General features: G+C 40.6%; 1 protein-coding gene across 3 annotated transcripts in view; it reads left to right on the forward strand.

Moving 5' to 3' along the window:
- The first annotated feature begins 1,557 nt into the window (after window positions 1-1,557).
- The window catches only part of POLD3 (DNA polymerase delta 3, accessory subunit), a 61,116-nt gene continuing 48,882 nt past the window's right edge, over window positions 1,558-13,791 (forward strand). The window contains exons 1-3 of one of the 3 annotated variants that reach the window (XM_041730631.1): window positions 1,558-1,791; window positions 3,183-3,238; window positions 11,558-11,660. In XM_041730631.1, coding sequence (XP_041586565.1) covers window positions 1,732-1,791; window positions 3,183-3,238; window positions 11,558-11,660 — 219 coding nt within the window. In that variant the 5' untranslated portion in view covers window positions 1,558-1,731. The remainder of the gene's footprint in view (window positions 1,792-3,182; window positions 3,239-11,557; window positions 11,661-13,791) is intronic. The other 2 variants (XR_005983962.1, XM_041730630.1) reach the window with 2 other exon arrangements.

Below are 13,791 nucleotides of genomic sequence, written 5' to 3' on the forward strand. Positions count from 1 at the left end.
CAAACTAGTTTTCCTTTTATTAATTTTTCAGGAGAGCCATAGTTAAAACTTAAACTATAAATTTATAATTAAATCATTAAAAACAAAGACAACAAATATTCAATATAACCACTTCCTAATTATTTTACTGCCATATATGCTCTTGAGGTTATTTGTTTATTCTACATGTATTGTGGAGGTAATTGTGTGATATTGTGTGTCTCTACCTGTGTTCAGTGATGTCACTATCAGGAGTTTGAAGTCTGCTGTGATGGCAGTATACACATCACAGATGTTGTCAACCACTACAAATCAGGGCTTTTTAAATTTGGCTGTTAAACATTTATTAGTATACCACTGCGTTCTATTGTCCCATCTTTTAAAGATCATGAAATTGAGGACTAGAGACGTTAAGTGATTTGCCTACAGCCATACAGCTAGGAAGTGGTAAAGCTGGGATTCAATCCCAGGTTTTTGTTTGTTTGCTTCCTTTTTAAAAGAAAAATATATTTCCAAAGCCCACATGTCTTCCATTCAGCTCCTCTTCCCTGAGGTAGGAATGTTCAAGCTGGGTAGGCATCTCAAGGTTAACCACTAATCTGGCTTCTAAACATCACACAACCTTTTAATATTGGTATATCTAGGGCCATGTTGGGTCAAGTATTCTATATAGTATTATCATTTGCTCCCTTTGGCATGGAGATAGCATCAAGACTCTGGTCAATTATCTTGACTTACTTCCCATCCCTGTGGAACAATGAAAAGAAACTTGAATTCCTATCCCAGCACTACCGTCCAACCCTGTGACCTCGAAAATTCATCTTTGCTCTCTTAAATTTCAGCAATCTACTCTATAAAATATGGACAAACACAATCCATTTGAAGGGTTGCTCTAGGGAGTAAATGAAATCTCACTCTCAAAGCACCTAATACAGTGTACCCTGTGTATAGTAATATAACCCAACTGCTATTAATTTTATTGTGTACAGGCATGGTGTGAGGGTTTTATATGTTTTCTCCATTATAACTGTGGCCACATAGAATTCTTTGATTTTCTTCATCTGCTCTTTCTCTCAGTCTTCCACAGTTCAGTAGTCAAATGCACCACCATTTACCTAAAGATTTAGATTCCAAATCTAGGTGTTTTCTTTTCTTCCCAGCAAAAGCTCTTGCTTCTATCTGAAACATTTCTCTTATCCCATCCCTTCTGGAAAGCCGCCCCTAATTTCTCAATTCTGAGGGATTATAACAAGGAGTGCTTCATTCCAGCTGCCATCACTCTACTAAAATTACTGGTTTATTTCTGTCTGGATCATTCACCGCTGTGTCCCCAGCGCCTGAGAAGTGCCCGGAATAGGTAGGTACTTGATAAGCATTTTTTGAATAAAGGTATGAAAGGGCAAGGATTATGTTATCAATTTACAGGTGGTAAGGCTGTGGCTCCTACAGAGGAGGTATTTTGCTTTGGGTTAGTCATTAAATTGCAGACGGCAGATTTAAAACCAGGGCTCCAGAAACACCCTCCCCAGATCCCGCGCAGGTTCCTAGTCCGCGCTTCCGTTGGCTCCTACCTACTAGCTCCGCCTACTTGAGCCGGCGCCGTCTCCGTCACTAGTTTGACCCTCGGGCGGCCGCCGTAGCGCGTCGCCTCCGTTGCTGTGGGAAACGACCCCGAACCCGGGAGAGAGGAAAGACGTTTCCCGCCGGCGGGAGCTGCGTTTGTGGTGGCGGGGCTCGCAGCTGTGCCGCACGATGGCTGACCAGCTTTATCTGGAAAATATAGACGAGTTCGTCACGGACCAGAACAAGATCGTGAGGAGCTAGGACTGGGGAATGTGGGCAGGAGACTGGAGTCCTGAGGGCGGCAGGGGCCTTGACCCCTCTGCGCTTGGCCTGGTGGGGACTGGCCGAGGGGCGACGGGTCCCCACGTCTCGTGCCCCAGGGCTCGCGAGGGCTCGCGAGGGCTCGCAGGGGGAATTCCTCTGGCGCGCGCTAGTCCGCGTCCCTTGGGTTGGGCGTGCCGGGTGCTGTGCAAGGAGCAGGGGCCAAGAACAGGCGTGGAGGGAAGGGCCCTGGTAGATAATAATTCTGAGGTGTTTCTGCGTCTGTCCGATGAGGTGAAATGGTAGTTTAAAGCCCCAAGTTGACCGTTGACGAAGTTGTGCCGTGATTGGGTTAGGTGACTAGTTGTTTCACCTTTCAGCCGTCAGTTGGTATTCGTAGGCTTGACCAGCCCCCTCAGGGTTGGAATGAAAGATTGCCTGAGAAGATGAATGTGAATGGACTTTACAGACCTACAGACCGTGACGACTGAATGCCTGCTGTGAGCCTGGGATGTACAATATTGCATTTAATCTTTGCAGCGACCCCAAAGGGCGCCGGACGTATCCCTATACTTGAAGCAGAGGAACCACATTACTTACTTGTAATTATGTTATTATCTCTTTGACAAGAAAGTTCAGGGAAGGATGGAAGGAAGACCAAGGCTTGATGCCAGTGGATTCCAGTCTAACCCCAAATACAGCATTCGTCCACTTCTTTTTTTTTTTTAATATTTTGTTTTATTATTTATTAGAGAGAGAGGCAGAGACACAGGCAGAGGGAGAAGCAGGCTCCATGCAGGGAGCCCGACATGGGATTTGATCCCAGGTCTCCAGGATCAGGCCCTGGGCTGAAGGCGGCGCTAAACCGCTGAGCCAACCCTGGCTGCCCCCATCCACTTCCTTAATTCCCTGGCCCCTGCACCACCTGTGCCTGCTAATGTTTGCATTAGCAAACAGGCACGGCTGCAACTTTTCCTTAGACGTTTATGTCATACACTGCAAACTAATCTAGCTTCTGGATGAATTTTAATAGTTATCAGTGGTGGCCACAAAAAAGGACAGAGTGTGAATAAAGGATAAAACAAAGAATGTGAGGAAAATGAGAGCTTTTTCTTTGTATGTATATTCAGCCTTTCATTTTAGACTTTTGTATTAGCCTGTGAAACAGACTTTTTAGTGTAAGATAAATATCTCAGTCCTACCTACCCAGATGGACTGTTCTTGGCAAAACTAGGGTAGCATCCACTGTAATTTATAAGGCACAATCATCTGAGAGTAGGAATCTTTAGGAGCCCCTGGGACTAACCTGCACGCTGGAATCATTTAATGTTATTGTCATTAATGTTTTTTAACATTAAAAAACCAATTCCTTCTTGCAGGTGACATACAAATGGCTGAGCTATACACTAGGGGTTCATGTTAACCAGGCCAAACAGTAAGTACAATTTACTACGATTTTTATTCACACTGGAGTTGTGTGTGTATGTGTGTGTGTTTTGTTTGTTTTGTTTTGCTTTGTTTTAAGCTTTGCAGATAGCCTTGAGGTTAGAAATTTTTTTTCCCCCTGGAAAATAGGAAAGAATACTATTTTTACTACCTTTCACTAGATTCGTATTTATTTAGGAGATAGGTGGACTTATATACAAATATGTGGTTGTATATTTGCTGGATTTATTTGTAGCCTTGGCCTCTGGTTAACATCATTTTGTTACTTCAAATTTATTAAAAGGGCTACATCTCAGATTTTGTATGCTTGTCATCTTGTATCTTCGTTACATTTTCACATGTGCTCCTTAGGCCCACATCTGGGTGTTATTGAAGTACTTTCATAATGAGGTCAACAGGTGTACTGGGGAGGACTATTTAAATGAACTAAAATGGGAGTGTTCAGGATGATGCAGAGCATTGCCTTTCTTGAACTTTTGCTTTATCACCTTTGCTTGCTGAAACTTGTAGTTCAACTTGAGGCCAAAAGGGAAAAGGCAAGCTTTTGAATTAACTTCCAAAATTTCTTAAAAATCTTGTCTCTATCCCAACAGGAGGAATTGGTAAATAGGCTGAGAGCATATATATTGAGTTAAATACTCATTTAGTTCAATTTATTCCTAACGTGGTCTGATTTTTTTTTCCCCCCAATTTTTTGAGTCGTGGGAGCTTTCTTTGAGTCAGGCAATGTTCCATGAATCTTAGGAAATTCCTGATAACTAGAATGGGTTGATTTGGCTTTATGTGGGCTACTTTTGACAGACCCAGAATCTGGCTTTGGCTATGATTATGCCTTCAAGACCTGAAACTCTTGGCCTAGGGATGAATTTGGACTGACCTTTATCTGAGATTTTCTGTTGCTAATGCCAGTGCTGGCCCAAACCCAAGGGTTTCAGGTAACTTTCAGAACGGACATATATGACTAATTGTTATGCTTATAGATATTTATGAAATAACTATTACTATATAAGCCTGTTGGGGCTTAAAGGTGCATATTGAGGGCTGGAGATGAAATAAAGTTGCCTGCGATTTTATCGTAGTTACTTTGATTGCTTGTAATTTTTATAGAATTAACACACTGTCTAGCCCCTGTCTCTCAACCAACTTCATCCTGTGCCTCTCTCTACCTTACTTAAACTGTAGCCATATTTGTCTTTTTGTCCGTCAAATATGCCAGGCTCATTCTGACTTAGAACATTTGAACCATTCCCTCTGTCTGGAATGCTCTTCTGCCAGCTGTTCTCATCCTTCAAGTTTTAGCTCAAATGTCACACATTACTTTTTGCAACCACCCTTCTCTAATGCTTTATTTCAGGTATCCCCATCCCTTCCTCTCTGTAATATCACTCTGTTAACTACTTTCTTTTTTTTTTTTTAATTTTTTTATTTATTTATGATAGTCACAGAGAGAGAGAGAGAGAGGCAGAGACACAGGCAGAGGGAGAAGCAGGCTCCATGCACCGGGAGCCCGATGCGGGATTTGATCCCGGGTCTCCAGGATCGCGCCCCGGGCCAAAGGCAGGCGCCAAACCGCTGCGCCACCCAGGGATCCCTGTTAACTACTTTCTTAATTTTTTTTGAAAAGCAGCTTTATTGTGATAAAATTCACACACCGTACAATTCACCCACCGAAAATGTATAATTCAGTAGTTTTTAGTATGTTCACAGAGTTATGCAGCCATCACTATAATTAATTGTAGAACATTCTCATCACCTCCAAAAGAAACCCTGTATCCATTAGTACGCACTTAGCATTTTCTCTCCACTCCTTTCACATCCTTCCCCCACCCTCCCAACATTAGGCAATCACTAGTAAACTCTGTCTATAGATTTACCTATCCTGGCCATTTCATACGAATGGAATCCTGTAATATATAGTCTCGTGTCTGGTTTCTTTTGCTTAGCATAATGTCTTCAAGGTTTGTCCATGTTGTAGCATATATCAGTACTTAATTCCTTTTTGGGGCTGAATAATATTCCATTATATGGCAAGTTAGTTTCCTAGGGCTGCCATAACAGAATGCTATGAACTATGTGGCTTAAAACATTAAAAATTTATTGTCTTGCAGTTCTAGGGGCTAGAAATCCGAAATTAAGGTGTTGACAGGGCCATACTCTCTCTGAAACCTATAGGGAAGAATCCTTCATTCCTTCCTAGATTCTGGTGGTTTGCTGGCAACCTTTGGCATTCTTTGGCTTATAGCTGCATAACCCCAGTGTCTTTGTTGTTACATTGCATTCTTCCTGTGTGCCATATCTTACATGGCCATCATATACCAGTCATTGAATTAGGAACCCACCCTACTCCAGTATGACCTCATCTTACCTAATTACATCTGCAAAGATCCTCTTTCCAAAGAAGGTCACACTCTGGGGTACTGGTGTTTAGGATATCAACATATCTTTTTCTGGTGTGTGGGGGGGCAGGCACAGTTCAACCCATAACACACTTAAATAGTACAATGATGGACATTTGGGTTGTTTCTACATTTTGGATATCATGAATAATGCTACTATGGACATTTGTATACACGTTTTTATGTGGATATATGTATTCAGTTCTCTTGGATACATACCTATGTCTGTGTCATAGAACAGTTTGAGGAACTGCCAAGCTGTTTTTCAAAGTGGCCACACTAATTTAAAATCCCAGCAGTAGGTTATGGGTTGCAGTTTCTCCACATTCTTGCCAAGTCTTTATCATCTTTTTTGTTTTAGCCATCTCCTAGTAGGTGTGAATTGGTATCATTATGGTTTTGATTTGCATTTCCATAATGACCAATGATGTTGATCTTTTCATGTGTTTATTAGCCATTTGTGTAACTATGCCTACTCAGATCCTTTGCCTATTTTTTTCACTGAGTTGTCTTGTTAAATTGTAAAGAGTATTTTTATATATTCTGGATGCAAGACCCTGATCAAATATGTATGTGCTGCTGAAGTGAACACCTGATCAGATACATGATCTGCAAAAATTTTCTCCTATTCTTTGGGTTGTCTTTGCACTTTTTTTTTTTTTTTTTTTTTTTTTTTGGTGAAGAAATTTAGATTTATACCCAGCTGGACTCAGTTTAGATGATCCTAATTTTGTTGGCAACATCCAAAGCATCATAATCAGGAGCCAGTTGAATATATGCTTTCTTCACTCCATCAGGCCTGATCAAGGTGTTGACTTTGGCCACATCAATGTTGTAGAGCTTCTTGGCAGCCTGTTTGATCTGGTGCTTATTGGCCTTGACATCCACAATGAACATGAATGTGTTGTCTTTTCTTTTTCTTCATGGCTGACGCAGTAGTCAGGTGGAACTCGATGGCCTAGGGATCAAGCTTGTTTCTCCTGGGGGTTCTCTTTCTAGGATATTTGGGCTGCCGCTTTAGAGATGCAGTCTTGGGTCATCGGAATGTATGTGACGTGTGGATCTTTTTTTTTGTGACTGTGCACACCTTTCAGCACTGCTTTTTTAGCTTTCAAAGCCTTGGCTTTGGCTTTGGGAGGCACAGGGGCTTCCTTCTTTGTCTTTGGCACCATCTTCGTGAAAGGGTGTCTTTGCACTTTCTTGGTGGTACTTTTTGAAGCACAGTTTTTATTGTTGATGAAGCCCAATTTCTTTTACCTTTTTTAAAAATATTATTTTTAAGTAAGCACTATGCCCAATGTGGGGTTTGAATTCAGGACCCCAAAATCAAGAATTGCATGCTCTACCAATTGAGCCATCCAGGTGCCCCTGTTTTATCTTTTGTTGCTTGTGCTTTGTATATAGTATGTATCTAAGAAGGCTTTGCCCAACTTAAGGTCATGAAGATTTACTTCTATGTTTATTCTAAGAGTTTTGTAGTTTTAGCTCTTACAACAATAACTATCACTATATTCTAGGTTTCTCCATATCATGTGCTTGTTCACATCTTAAAAATCCTTCAGGCCTCATAATAAGAATACGCTGTAATTTTAAAATTAGGTGTTGGCTCAAGCTTATTTTATTAATTTTTATTTTTAATTTTTTTAGAGAGGGGTGGGGGAGGGGCAGAGAAAGAGGGAGAGAGAAAAATCTCAAGCAGGCTCCATGCCCAGCACAGAGCCCAATGGGGAGCTCAATACCACAACCCTGAGATCATAACCTGAGCTGAAATCAAGAGGTAGGTGCTTAACTGAGCCACCCAAGTGCCCCAGCTGAAACTAATTTTAAATGAAGCCCTCAAATATAGACACTATTTCCTCCAGGAATCATTTTGTATATAGTGTAAGGAAAGGGTCCAGTTTCATTTTTTTTTAGATGTGTATATCCAGTTGATCCAGAATTTTATAATCATCACTCTGACATTTTCTAGGTCTGCCTGCTTCTACTAGGGTATAAACTGCATGAAGGTGGGGAAACATGTTTATCAGATTTATCACTTTTCCACTCACTATTGCTGTGAAACAAATTATCCCAAAATTTAGCAGCTTGAAACACCCATTTTATTATGTTCATAGATTCTTTTGGTTTGGAATTTGGGCAGGGCACGGGGAAAATGGTTTATTTCTGCTCTATAATGTCTGGTCTTCAGCTGGGAAGACTCAATGGTGGGGGACAAATCCTCTGTGGGGATCTTTATGCACATATCTGTCGGTTGATGCTGGTTATTTGCTGGGACTTCAGCTGGGGCTATTGATCAGATATTGCATGTGTCTTTGTATATGGCCTGGGCTTCGTCAGTGGGGTTTCCAGGTGGTTGGACTTCTTACATAGCAGCTCAGGACTCCAAAAGCTGATGTTCCAGCACAAGGCAGAAGCTGATTACCTTTTCTGACTACCCTCAGAAGTCAAGCAGTGTCATGTCTGCTTCATTCTTTTGGTTAAAATTAATCACTAGCCCTCCCAGATTCAAGGGGTGGGGATGGACTCCACCTCTTTATGGGAGAATGTAGAAGAGCATATTGGATGGGAGATATTATAGCCATCTTTGGAAAATACAGTATGCCACAATCATTGTACCTTCAGTGTCTGGCTCTTATTAATAAGGGCCAATAAATATTTGAGTGAGTACTAAGCACTATGGTAGATATTTTCACAAACACGTGTCTCACATAATCTTTGTAACAGTCCAATATGATGGATGTTATCAACCTCTTTAACAGTTGAGAAAATTAAGACCTAAGTGTCCTGTCATGTTTTAAAATTTTATCTATAGTAGAAGCATTTTAAGTATCATTGGTGGTACTGAGGAAATGATTGGGCATGCAGGTGGTAACAGCTGTTGTCTCGATGAGGAGTTAGGTGGATGAGGTCTGAAAAGAGCATTCTAGGCAGAAGAACAGTCATACAGAGGAGCAAGGGGAACCACAGATTGTTTCCTAAGGCTGAAAATTGTATGAATATGGGGAATGGTGAGAGATAGAGGGGCTAGAACCAGAAGGGTCTTCCCTATCATCGTTAGGATATTGGAGTCAATCCTGAAGAGATTGGGAAAGACTGAAGACTTTGGAACAAGGATATTCAGAAAAGAATTCAGACTACCTCTCAATATCACTTATTGACTAAAAGTCATCTCAGACTTAACATTGCCTAAAACCTAACCTCTAATTTCTCCCCCAGCACCTGCTTTTTCCTGTTGCCATAAATGACAATTTTATTCTTTGAATCATTCTTGACTCCTCTTTCTCTCATTTCCCAAAATCAGCCCACCTCAAATTCTTTTTTCTTCCTTTAAATTATACCCAGAATCCGTCTACTAATTGCTACCTCCATTGTTAATGTCCTTGTTGAGCTACCATAATCTCTAGCCCAGATTACTGCAGTAGCCTCCTAACTAGCCTCCCTGCGTCCTCCCTTGCCCCTCAATAGTATATTGTCCACACAGCAGTAGGAATCCTTCTAATCATGTTATTTCTATTCTAAACCTTCTAATGACTTCCTTGCTTGAAATCCTATAAAGCCCTGCACGTCTGGCACTTGGCTCTCGGCTCTCTTTTCCCTACCAGTCTTCTTCCTCCACACTTGCCTCTTTCCTGTTCCTTGGACCTTGCTTATTTGCATATTTACTTCAGAACCTTTACATTCTTGTTCGCTGTGCCTGAACTTTCTTCCCCAGGATATCCACATTGGCGGCTCCCTCACTTCCTGCAAGGCTCTTCTGCTCATGAGGTCTTCCCTAATGACCTTATATAAAATAACAAAACTTCTCAGGCACTTTCTAATCTTCTTACCTTTGTTTTTTTCCATAGCTTTACTACTGTCTGACATTATATACTTATTTTTTTTTTCTCTTCTATGATATAAGGGTAGGAGTTTTAACTCCTTTGTTTACCTTTGTTTACTGCTCTATCCTTAAGGCATAGAACATAAAGTAAAATTGTATTGCTCAAATGACTTGATTTACATTTTTTTGTTTGTTTTTAAAGATTTTATTTATTTATTCACAAGAGACATAGAGAAAGAGGCAGAGACACAGGCAGAGGGAGAAGCAGGAAGCCTGACATGGGACTGGATCCCAGGTCTCCAGGCTCACGCCTTGGGCTGAGGGTGGCGCTAAACCGCTGAGCCACCTGGGCTGCCCTTGATTTGTGTTTTTAAAACTTCACTGTGGTGGCCTTGTAGGTAATGGGAAAGAGGCAGGGTAGAATTGACGTTTGAAATTGAAACAGTCCAGGTAAGAGGTTTGCGGCGTGGAGTCAAAAATTACTTGGGAGGAAGAACCAATGAGATTTAGAAACTCACCGGATAAGGAGAAATGCAGGTTGACCTCCCGATTTCTGGCTTGGGTGGTTTGAGCAGATGATGTTGACAGGATTAAATGAAAACATGGGGATGAATGAAACCAAAGGGAGAATAAGTAGTAAGGTCACCAACCATCCTGGTGTGCCTAGGACTGTCAGTTTTAGCACTAAAAGTCTATGTCTCAGAAAACCCCCAAGATCCAGGCACATCTAGATGATTGGTCTCTCTATAAATTAAAAAAAGGTAGCTGACAACAGAATTCCAGCCATATGGAAAAAGTAGTAGTCAAGTCTTTTTTTTTTTTTTTTTTAAGATTTTATTTATTTATTCATGAGAATACACAGAGAGGAGAGAGAGAGAGAGGCGGAGACACAGGCAGAGGGAGAAGCAGGCTCCATGCAGGGAGCCTCACGTGGGACTCTATCCCGGATCTCCAGGATCAGGCCCTGGGCTGTAGGCGGCGCTAAACCACTGAGCCACCCGGGCTGCCCAGAAGTAGTCAGGTCTATGCAGGAATGGGGCAGAAGCAGTTGGTCACTCCATGTAGAAATAATGAGATTCAGTGGGGCATGGGATCATGGAAGCTAAGAGAGCTGATGCTTCAAGAAGAGTGGTTAACAGTTGGGTTGAGTTTCCCTTGGAATTTTTGAGTTTTTAATTGTGGCAGAAGTATGAGTGGCGTTTCAGTCGCTCATTAAATGTTTCTTGAAGTAAAAGACACAAATGATGTATCTCTTTTATTGTTTTTGTTAAACTCTTTCCTTAAACTGTAAGTTTTTACAGGGAGCCACCTTCTGATGCTTGCTGGAACACAAGGACAAAAAGGAATGTAGGGATAACACTAAAAGCATTATTTCTACATGGAGTGGCCATTTCAGGTTTATGAATATTCTGAATACTAGGCAGTGTGAGTAAGCTGTTAAATTTTGCAGTTCTGAAATAGCACGGAGTCTGAGTGAACATAAAATTGAAATTTCAGAACTAAACACTTATATACATAGTGATTCTTAATGTTTTAGAGCAATCCCTCTGAGAATCTACTGAAGACCCTGAACTGGCTCCCCCTGAAAAATACATATGCATTTTGCTTACAGTTTTGGGGGTGGAGGGTTATAAATGGCCATATGAATCCCAGGTTAAGAGAATCACTGATCTAATACAGCCTCCTGGTTTAATACCTCAGGATTAAGAGGCCTAGAAAAATTATTTAACTTACCCAGGATCATATAATTAGTGACTGAACTTTTTCTTGATTAGATTGATAGATTCATTGTTGTGTCCATTGTATGTTATTGCCACTGTTTTAATGCAGATTCAGTCTCTCTTGGTTTATAATTAGATTTCTTTTATTTCGGTTGTTTGGTCACTGTGCCAACTCAATACTAGCTGATCCCAACCTATATGTCCTGTCTAAAGTCCATCTTCTTATAACTCTCTGTCCATGGGATCAAAAATACTCTGTAAAGAATTTGATGGACTGTCAGATTTAATATATCTAACTTTTAAACCATGAATTAAAAGTTGTGAGGTAAAAACTCTTACTAATAATGACTTTTACCTTCTATTTGGAACAGGATGCTATACGATTATGTTGAAAGGAAGAGAAAGGAGAATTCAGGAGCCCAACTGCATGTAACCTATTTAGTGTCTGGCAGTCTCATTCAGAATGGACATTCCGTAAGTTGTCAGAATCTTATGATGAACTGAAATATGTTTGAGCTATTGAACTGTGTTATAAAACATAGGGGAAAAAAACAGGATTTAGTATTGTGGAAGTTTTAAGACAGCTTCAAGATGATTGTTTTGAATTTTGAGACCAAACCTAAAACTCAGAAGTTTGGGTAGTATCTTGGCTGTGATGCAGAGACAATATCATAATTATGTAGTTTTCTTAGGCAACAAGACTTTAGGAGACTGCTCTGTTATTCCTCCTTTTTCCTCTTGAAAGTATATTAGGAACAGTGATGGTTAATTTCTAGACTGTTCAGACATTAGGCCAAAAATTCAGGTGTTGAGGAAGTCCAGTTTTATTTTTAAACTGAACTTAATTTCAGTTTGAGCTTTCATTTTGGTAGGCTTATGTCTGAGTGGCTTAAGGATGGGGGTGTTGGCAAGGGGCTGAGCTAGTGCAAAGGCCAGGAACATTTTTATTCTCCTGTGTCTTTTTTTAGTCTCATCTGGTATCGGGTCATCCATTAACACAAGTCACCATTGTGTTTTCATCATCCTGACCACAAAGCTTTCTTGGGCTTACTGACTTTCTCTTAGCTACTTCCTTGTCCCTTTTAGGGGCACAGGGATCATCTTATACTCCTGTGTCTGGTTAGGCATCAGAAGCTCTGCTGATATAACTTGTTCCTTTCCCTGCACCAGACTGATCCTTGGGAACTTTGATAATTTCTCCTCTCTGGCTTCCTGCCAGAAGTAAGGCACACTTCACACTTCTTCTATTCTCACTACCCCAAACCTCTACTCTGAAGGCCCTTTTGCTCCCACCATCCCCACCATCAGTGCCATAGAATTTAGCCCAAGGATTAGGTTTCCTTCTCAGTGATCCACTAATACATGTTTTTTGTCTTCCCTTTTGACTTTCTCTTAGAGTCCTAAGATCAGAAAATCCTGATTTTCGAAATGCTAACTGGATTTATCTTGTAGCAAGAGTCCCAAGTATTTGAGATTTAAAACTAGAATGGCAATTTAGTAATTAATCTATAAGGAGAAACAACTGTTATGGGGAATAGATCCTTATATTCTATGACCAGCATATTGTTTCATTATTGGTAAGCTATTTGGCAAGCCAGATGATAATCAAGATATTTATTATAAGTGTAGACAGAATCAGATGTCGTCATATATTAGAAACACAAAATTAAGTAGATCTGATTCATTCATTCTCAGAAGTAAACCTGCCACTAGCATCCTTTCCACGCATGGCCTAGGTTTACATCTGAATGTCTTCTTTCCTTTTGTTTCCAGGATTAACTAACCCCTTTGTTTCTTTAATTAGTCAATGCCTTCAATCCAGCCATGTCAGTTCTTTTTTTTTTTTTTTAAGATTTTATTTATTTATTAATAAGAGACAGGAGAGAGAGAGAGAGAGAGAGAGACACACACACACACAGGCAGAGGGAGAAGCAGGCTCCATGCAGGAAACCTGACGTGGGACTCAATCCCAGGTCTCCCAGATCATGCCCTGGGCTGAAGGTGGGACTAAAGTGCTGAGCCACCCAGGCTGCCCCCATGTCAGTTCTTTACCTAGGAATCATTGTGTATTCCTTTAAAGCAGTGGTTTTTATTTTTTTTAAAGATTTTATTTATTCATGAGAGACAGAGAGAGGCAGAGACCTAGGCAGAAGGAGAAGCAGGCTCCACACAGGGAGCCTGATGTGGGACTTGATCCTGGGACTCCAGGATGACACCCTGGGCGGAAAGGAGACACTTAACTGCTGCGCCACCCAGGCGTCCCTGATTTTTATTCTTTATTTGATCGTTGATTCCTTTGAGAATCTGAAAGTACATATGTTGACATATTCATAAAATTTTGAGTGTTCACAGATCTTCTGGAACAGAGTTCAAGGTTAAGAATTTATGTTTTAAGGTAAAGTTATATATTTTCATTCTGACCCACATGACAGAGGTTCTTAATTTCAAATCCTTGGCTGATCTTCAGGGTGAGGATCCCTGAAAGTGCATTAAAAAAAAAAAAAAAGGCATTTAAATTGTATTCCTCAGTTTTCAAAAATTTCAAAATTCCTCTCATTTTTTGAGACCATCTTTCAAATTCATGTATAACTCAATCAGTTAAAAA

Source organism: Vulpes lagopus, chromosome 15 (genome assembly GCF_018345385.1).
Source record: "Vulpes lagopus strain Blue_001 chromosome 15, ASM1834538v1, whole genome shotgun sequence".
NCBI classification, from domain to species: Eukaryota; Metazoa; Chordata; class Mammalia; order Carnivora; family Canidae; genus Vulpes; species Vulpes lagopus.